Source organism: Tinamus guttatus, unplaced genomic scaffold (genome assembly GCF_059628265.1).
Source record: "Tinamus guttatus ecotype Peru unplaced genomic scaffold, ASM5962826v1 Tinamus_guttatus_pri_ptg000744l, whole genome shotgun sequence".
In the NCBI taxonomy this organism is placed as follows: domain Eukaryota; kingdom Metazoa; phylum Chordata; class Aves; order Tinamiformes; family Tinamidae; genus Tinamus; species Tinamus guttatus.
The window spans coordinates 39,979-47,798 of NW_028289278.1; the positions used below are offsets into that span (position 1 = coordinate 39,979).

Here is a 7,820-nt window from a genome sequence, read left to right on the forward strand (position 1 = left end):
GAGACAAGTCCGGAGCTGGCGCCGATGCTGCAGGACTGCCCGGAACCAAGCCCAGAGCCCCCAGTGCTGGAGCCAAGTCCGGAGCTGACGCCGGTACCGTTGGGCCGCCCGGAGCTGCCGGTGCCGACGCGTCCGGCGGCCCCGCACGGCCCGTCCTGCTGCGGCGCCGCTCCATGCGGAGCGAGCGGATGTGGCAGCTCGGCGCCTGCCGGAGCGCCCCGGCACGCGGCGACGCCGGCAGATAGGGCGGCCCGGCCGGACGCCTGGGCCCCGCGCGGAGGCTGGTGGAGCCTCCCCCTGCGACGGCTGCCGTCGCTCTCACGGACAAGGGTTTTTCCACCCGTATGGACAGCCAGGGGGCCTCCCTCTGCAGGTGTTAGCAGCGTTCACTCTGAACCCTACTGATGACTGCGAGCACGTGAAAATTCTTCCATCGCTGCCACCAGCATCAACGTTGCACGATCCCGAATTCCTCAAGGACCGGCACCCCTGCTCTCCTGCATCCTCCCTCCCGCTCATCACCCTCCCGGCACCGCTCCTCCCCACGGAGTGCAGCAGCCGGCGCATGGAACCTGCTCCCGGTCAGCCGGGAACCTGCCCCGAGCTTTGGGGCTGCCAACGTGGGGCAGGCACATCCCTACGGGCGCCCCACACCGTTGGGAGCACTAAGAGCTGCCGGACACCCGGGTCGGGGACGGTCCCCAGGGCTCGTCCGTGCGCCGGGACCCTCGGGATGCCGGGAGCGGCGCCCGGGCAGCGGGTGAATAAACGTCCCGCACGGGTCGCCCGAGTGTCCAGGGACGTCACCGAGGGGCCGCCCGGATAACTGGGAACCCCTGTGTGTGGGGGGCCACATCTGCTGCAGCCGGTCCCACCGCCCCCAGGGCGGGCGCCATCCGGACGCCGCCGTCCCCTCCGTGCGGGCCCGGGGGCCGCGGGGCGGTGCCGGGAGGCGGCGGAGGCCGCGGCGAGGCCGGCCCCGCGCCGCAGCGGGAGGCTGGGCGGCCGCGGCGCCGCAGGCGGCTCTGCAGAGCGGTAGCGCGGGCGGACGGGGAGGGGGGGCTGCCGGGGACGGCGGGAACGCGGGAACCGGGATGGAGGACGCGGGAGCAGGGGGAGGACGCGGGGTGGAGTGGGGAAGGATGGGGGGTTTGGGGAGGGGGCGCTGCTGGGGACCCCCCCATGAGTCCTTGGCCCCTGGGGACAGACGGGGCCGGTGGCTGGAGCGGGATGAGACCCCAGGGCCTGGGGGGACGATTCCCCCTGTCCCATCTTTTGTGGGGGGGGTTTGGAATGCGGGAGTTTGGAAACGGCCTCCTGGCACCGAGGGGGGCCCTGGCGCCGCCTCCCTCCCTCCCGGCGCCCCCGGCAGCCTCCGCTCCGCATCGGGGAATCCCGGGATGAACCCGTCCCGCTGGGAGCAGGAGGGGACCCGGGGACAAGGACGCGGCTCAACCCCCACCCCGCGCATCCCTACGGATCGGGGGGGGAAGGGGACACGGAGGCACCGTCGCCTCCTCCGCGGTGCCGGTGCCGCCATCCCCGGCTCTTCCGTGCCCCGCGCAGGGCTGGGGCAGCCCCCGCGCCGAGGAGGAGGAGGAGGAGGAAGGAGCCGCAGGCCGGGAGAGCAACGGGGGCCGCAGCGTCCCCGGCTGAGACCCGACGCAGCTCGCGGCGGCAGCGGGGCCGAGCGCCCGCCATGCGGGCGGCATGAACGGCAGCGGCGCCTGGCCGGGCCGCGGGCGCGAGGAGGAGGAGGAGGCGGCGGCGGCGCCGCTGCCCGCGTTCTCGGCGGCGGCGCGGGCGCGCGTGGCGCTCACCTGCGTGCTCTTCGTGGCCTCGGCCGGCTGCAACGGCGCCGTGCTGTGGGCGGCGGCGCGCGCGCCCGGCCCGCGGCCCCGCGTGCGGCTGCTCATGGCCAACCTGGCGGCGGCCGACCTGCTGGTGACGCTCGTGGTGATGCCGCTGGACGCCGCCTGGAACGCCACGGTGCAGTGGCGCGGCGGCGACGCGGCGTGCCGCGCGCTCATGTTCCTCAAGCTCGCCGCCATGTACGCCGCCGCCTTCGCCACCGTGGCCATCGCGCTGGACCGGCACGCGGCCATCGTGCAGCCGCTGGGGCCCGGGTTCGGCGCGCGGCGCGGCCGGGCGCTGCTGGGCGCCGCGTGGGCGCTGAGCGCGCTGCTGGCGCTGCCGCAGGTGCGCGCCGGGCCCGGGCATGGAGGGGGCGCGCGGGGCGGCCGCGGCGGGCGCTGACGGCGCCGTCCCCGCAGGCCTTCGTGTTCCGCACGGTGCGGCGCGCGCGGCCGCGCCGCTTCGTGCAGTGCGCCACGGTGGGCAGCTTCGCCGCGCGCTGGCACGAGACGCTCTACAACATGTTCACCTTCGCCTGCCTCTTCCTGCTGCCGCTGCTCGTCATGGTGCTCTGCTACGGCCGCATCCTCGTCGCCATCTCGGGGCGCATGAAGGACGCGGGCGGTGAGTGGTGTCCCCGCGGTGAGCGGCGGATCCCCCCGTGATCCCATTTTCCCCCTCGTGATCCTGTTTTTCCCCCCCGTGATCCCATTTTCCCCCCCGTGATCCCATTTTTCCCCTCTGCGATCCCATTTTTCCCCCCCGTGATCCCATTTTTCCCCTCCGCGATCCCATTTTCCCCCCCGTGATCCCATTTTTCCCCTCCGCGATCCCATTTTCCCCCCCGTGATCCCATTTTTCCCCTCCGCGATCCCATTTTCCCCTCCGCGATCCCATTTTCCCCTCCGCGATCCCATTTTCCCCCCCGTGATCCCATTTTTCCCCCCGTGATCCCATTTTCCCCCCATGATCCCGTTTTTCCCCTCCGCGATCCCATTTTCCCCCCCGTGATCCCGTTTTCCCTTGGGTGATCCCATTTTTCCCGCGATCCCGTTTTTCCCCTCCGTGATCCTGTTTTCCCCCCCGTGATCCTGTTTTCCCCCCCGTGATCCTGTTTTCCCCCCCGTGATCCTGTTTTCCCCCCCGTGATCCTGTTTTTCCCCCCCATGATCCCATTTTTCCCCCCGCGATCCCATTTTTCCCCTCCGCGATCCCATTTTTCCCCTCCGCGATCCCATTTTTCCCCTCCGCGATCCCATTTTTCCCCTCCGCGATCCCATTTTTCCCCTCCGCGATCCCATTTTTCCCCTCCGCGATCCCGTTTTCCCCCCCGTGGTCCCATTTTCCCCCCGCGATCCCATTTTCCCCCCGCGATCCCGTTTTTCCCCCCCGCGATCCCGTTTTCCGCCCCGCAGCCTCGTCGCGGGGCATCCAGCTCCGCCGCTCCTGCGACAACATCCCGCGGGCGCGGATGCGCGCGCTCCGCATGTCCATCGTCATCGTGCTGAGCTTCGTGCTGTGCTGGACGCCCTACTACCTGCTGGGCCTGTGGTACTGGTTCTCGCCGGAGATGCTGGCGCGGGAGACGGTGCCGCCGGCGCTCAGCCACATCCTCTTCCTCTTCGGCCTCTTCAACACGTGCCTGGACCCGCTCATCTACGGGCTCTTCACGGCGCGGTTCCGCCGGGAGCTGCGGCGCGCCTGCCGCTGCGCGCGGCGCCGGCACGAGCGGGACGCGGAGCCGCCGCGCGCCGGCTCCGTCCGCGGTTCCGGAGCGGCCCGGAGCGCCCCGGAGCCCGCGGGGAAGCTGCAGCTGCGGGTGCTGGCGGCGCCGGGGCCGCGGTGCCAGCTCTGCCGCGGTGACACGGGGCAGAGCTCCATGTGACAGTGCCACGATGCCGGATTGTGGCCCCAGCAGCAGCCACAATCCGCTCTCCGCTCGGCCCGTTCCCGCATGCGGATCCCTCCCGGCACGGGGGTTTTTCCATGGAAGCTCCCACTGACCACGAGCAGCAACGGGCCGGAGCGGCCCCTTTCCAGCGAGAACATGGGGAATAAAAAGTCCAGGAGGAAAAACACCCTCCAAAAACGCCACTTTCTTGAGACAAACCCACCAAATGTGTCATTCATCTCCGCTCGAGGCACAGGGAGAATTAAATACTCACCGAGCGCCCATCTGAGAGACAGCAATAACACAAAACTAAATAAAACTACCGTTTCCAAAGAGCGTTTGCAGGTAAAATGGCTCTTTCAACTAACAAGTTGCTCTCTGCCAGCCCCTGCATCAAAAGCCGTGAGAGTTTCGTCAGTAGATAGTCTAAAATAAGCAAGGAGACCCCATTGGTTCCAATTTCTCCGAATGTTTAATTAAGGACAAGTAACAGGAGGACAATTCGACACAAAATAAGAGTTATTTAAAAGGCTGTAAATGAACAGAACGCACTCGTGAACATGAAGTCAACAGAACAAACCCCTCAGGAGCTTCGAGGAACTGTCATGTACAAAACAACCCTGCTCCAAAAGAAGAGCAGGCAAAATACGGCCTTAAGAAAACAAAAAAGACTAAGAAATGTCTAAAAACGTGGTGGTTTGATGAGCTAACCGAGCCCGGGGGCGTCATCCACCGCGAAGGCGAAGGAAGGAGCCCCCGGGGCATCCCGTGCTGCGGCTGCATCCCGGTTTTCCTGCTTGGAGCCGGAAAGCCGTCGCGAGCGGCGCGCGGCCGGTTTTTGCTTCCGCTGTTTGGGCCTTTTTTAGAGCTCTCGGGTACCCCGTTCCCAACGTACAAAGCCTCTCCCTCCCCCCCGGGACCCTCCTCGTGGTTTTTGGGCTCACGACACGCGGGCGGAAGGAAGGATCCATCATCGGCGCCGCCGGTCCGGGCTCCTGCTCCGCCGGCGGCCGCCGCTGCAAGAGAAGCAGGACACGGCGTGGGGATGCGGGGGAGGCACCGGGACCCCGGGGGGCCCCGACGGGCGCCCGTTTCTGGGCTCCTCTCGGCCCCTCAGGCGGCCGTTTGGGCTCCGTCTCCCCGTGCTCCGGGGCCAGGGCCTCCCCCGTCGGCTCTTACCGTCTCTTTCCCTTCGGGGGCCCTCGTACGAAGCACCAGTCCACGCTGATGGGCTGCCCCATCAGCTCCTGGCCGTTCAGCCCCTCCATAGCGGCCTGAGCCTCCTTGTAGGTTTCGTACTCAACCAGGGTGTATCCCTGGGGGGGTCACGGTGAGACGGGGCCGCAGGACAGAAACGGCCCCGCGACGCCGCCCCGTGGCCCCCGCCTACCTTCAGGTAGCCCGTCCGCCTGTCGAGGTTCAGGTGGATGTTCTTAATCTCGCCGTACTCGGCGAACTTGTCGTGGATGTCCTCCTCGGTGGCCTCCTCGTGGACGCCCGTGACAAAGAGGATCCAGCCCTCGACGGCTGCGGAGCGGCGCCGGTGACGCGGGGAGCCCCGAGCCTCCCGTGTCCGGATCCCCCCGTCCCGTCCCGTCCCGTGGGTACTCACAGCGCTGCGGGCCCGGCTCGTCCCCGTCCTGCTCCACGCTGTCGTAGTCCTCGCGCACCCGGGCCCGTGAGCCCTCCTCTGCACGCGCAAAGCGGGAAGGGGCGATGGCGACGGCCCCGGTTCTCCCCTACCGGGGGGCACCGGCAGGACCGGGCGGGTTTGGGACCCCGTTCGCGGCCCCTGCCCCATCCCGCCCCCGGGGGGAGGCTCCCGAGGGGCGCGCGGGGCCCACCTGAACCGAAGCCGCGGCCCTTCCTCTTCTTGGCCTTCTCCTTCAGCTTGTGGATGCTCTCTGCGGGCGGCAGCGCCATGAGGGCCGGCCCGGAGCCCCGCGGGCGGCCCGGAGCCCCGCGGAGCCGCCCGGAGCCGCCGCTCCCCGCTCACCGTCGCCGTCCTCGTCCATGGCGAAGTCCTCGCCGCCCGCCTCGTGTAGGTCCAGCACGTCCGCCATCTTGCCGCGCTCCCCGCCGCCGCCGCCGCCGCGCTGCACGCCGGGAGCCGGGCCGGAAGCGCGGCCCCGCCGGGAGCCGCCATGATGGGGAGGGCGGGGTTCCCGCCCGGCCGCGGGCGCCATGTTGGGGAGGGCGCGCGGCGCCATGTTGGGGAGGGCGGGGTTCCCGCCCGGCCGCGGGCGCCATGTTGGTGAGGGCGCGCGGCGCCGTCCGGCCGCGGGCGCCATGTTGGGGAGGGCAGAGGCGGTTCCTCCCCCCGCTGTGGCCGGTGGTCCCGGGGCCGCCTCGCGGCTCCTGGAAGCGGCGGGTGAATTCCCAGGGTGCTGCTCCTGCCCAGCATCCCATAACCCCCCAGGTTATTTTTTTAGGCTCGTTTTCCAGGGAAAAGGGGCTCCTCCTCTCCACCCGCCACAATGGCGGGGGGATGTGGGGGGACCTGGAGCTCTGCCAGCCTTGGCCAGGGGGAGATGCAGCTCCCACAGCCCTGGAAAGGCCCCACCGGGGCAGAGCCACAAGGGCACAAAACAGCCTCGACAGCTGGGAAAGATGAAGTTAGAAAAAGAAAAACAAACCTAAAGAGCCTCAAACTTTCCCAAACTGCCGTCTCCCTGCAGCCAGGCCCGCTTGGCGCCGGCCCCGCTGCAACAGGCCATAAAACACTTCCAGCAGGAGCAGAAACGCTGGAACGAAAGGAGGACAAACGCCGGGATAGCGGGAAGCAGCACAGGGGCCGCGTGCTCCGGCGGGAAGCAGCAGCGCCCGTTTGTCCCCCTGCACAAGCCTGGGAAAGAGTCAAGGGACAACGTGGCAGCAGGATTGGCCATTTCGAATAAAAGGGAGAAAGGGCCAGAGCTACCCCAAAACCTATTGCTTTATTGTATAAAATTATACATACAAAATGCGACGATGCGGTGAATCCTGGCACACACAAGAGATGGGAGAGCCGGCACGTGAGAGGGGATTTAATCACTTCAGCCTTGGGTTTAACTCGACAGCACAAACAGGGAAGACAAGATTTGGGATCTTAGGGAAAGCCGGGATATTAATGCTGCTGCTGCCATGGGATAGATGCAATGCCCTCCCCGCCTGCCCCTCGGGAGCTGGAAAGACAACCTCCAAGACTATAAACATGGGATTGTAGCAAAGAAAACAGGTTTATCCCTTACTACCCTTTAATATAAACCCGCCCAGCGCCTGCCTGGGCTTAGCGGTGTTTTAGCCCCAAAAGAAGGGGGAAGAGGGGACCGCTTCACAGGCCCAGGCATTGCAGCCGGTGGAGGCTGCGCTGGTTTTGCTCATTCTGCAGCAGACTCTGCAGTGACAACATCTTCAGACAAGCTCGAGGGCTTCAGCAGCTGCTCATCCCACCCTTCCCAAAGGGGAAAATCCATAAGGGGCTCCTGGTCCCTCGGGCCGGGGCGTTATCACCTCCCGAGACAGGAAAACAGCGTCCGTTTAGCCAAGGCACCCGAGCAGCTCGGGTTTTCACGGTACCTTCCCTCCTGCCAGCGCGGCCGATTTACAGACTTGGATTTTGGCAGTGGAAACAACACGATCCTCCTCTCCGCTTCGGAGCGGCTGCTGGATCGGCTGGATCGCGTCCGGCTCGGCGCTGCGGGACAGAGCGGAGTTACGCGGAGCTTTGCTAAAGCCATTAAGGTCCTGACGTGCAGAGCACCGGTGAGAGCAGCCCAGGCGACTTGTGCTGCCACGTTGGGCACAAAACTGCTCGGCAAGAAGCCCTCCTGCTCCCCAAGGGATGCAGCTCCCCGCCCTGTGCTGCTACATACATTTAAGTAAAGATATTTTAACGGACACGGCCTCATGCCATGAAGGAAAAGGCAGGATTCATTCAAAGAGGGTGTCCAGAAGCAATTCTGGGCCCAAACTCCCCGCTGCGCCCAGGGAGATGGGGGTGCACGAGGCCTCCTGAGCAGGCACTGGGGTTTCTTACAGCAAGAATGCACCAGCTCCGCTCCGTTGGTCTCTACGGCTCTAAGTGGCTGTTTCC

At 66.8% G+C, this 7,820-nt stretch overlaps 2 protein-coding genes across 2 annotated transcripts; one reads left to right on the top strand and one right to left on the bottom strand.

Annotated features, from left to right (window-relative positions):
• The first annotated feature begins 1,710 nt into the window (after nucleotides 1–1,710).
• On the top strand, nucleotides 1,711–3,739 carry LOC148591549 (putative gonadotropin-releasing hormone II receptor). The gene is made up of 3 exons (XM_088537323.1): nucleotides 1,711–2,199; nucleotides 2,274–2,478; nucleotides 3,270–3,739. Exons 1-3 carry the CDS (start codon nucleotides 1,711–1,713, stop codon nucleotides 3,737–3,739), a joined length of 1,164 nt encoding a protein of 387 aa, XP_088393449.1.
• Nucleotides 3,740–4,693: 954 nt separating this feature from the next.
• Nucleotides 4,694–5,862, bottom strand: RBM8A (RNA binding motif protein 8A). The gene is made up of 6 exons (XM_088537315.1): nucleotides 5,742–5,862; nucleotides 5,590–5,649; nucleotides 5,358–5,435; nucleotides 5,136–5,272; nucleotides 4,925–5,061; nucleotides 4,694–4,761 (listed from the first exon to the last, which is right to left on the bottom strand). Exons 1-6 carry the CDS (start codon nucleotides 5,806–5,808, stop codon nucleotides 4,716–4,718), a joined length of 525 nt encoding a protein of 174 aa, XP_088393441.1. The 5' UTR covers nucleotides 5,809–5,862; the 3' UTR covers nucleotides 4,694–4,715.
• Nucleotides 5,863–7,820: the final 1,958 nt, after the last annotated feature.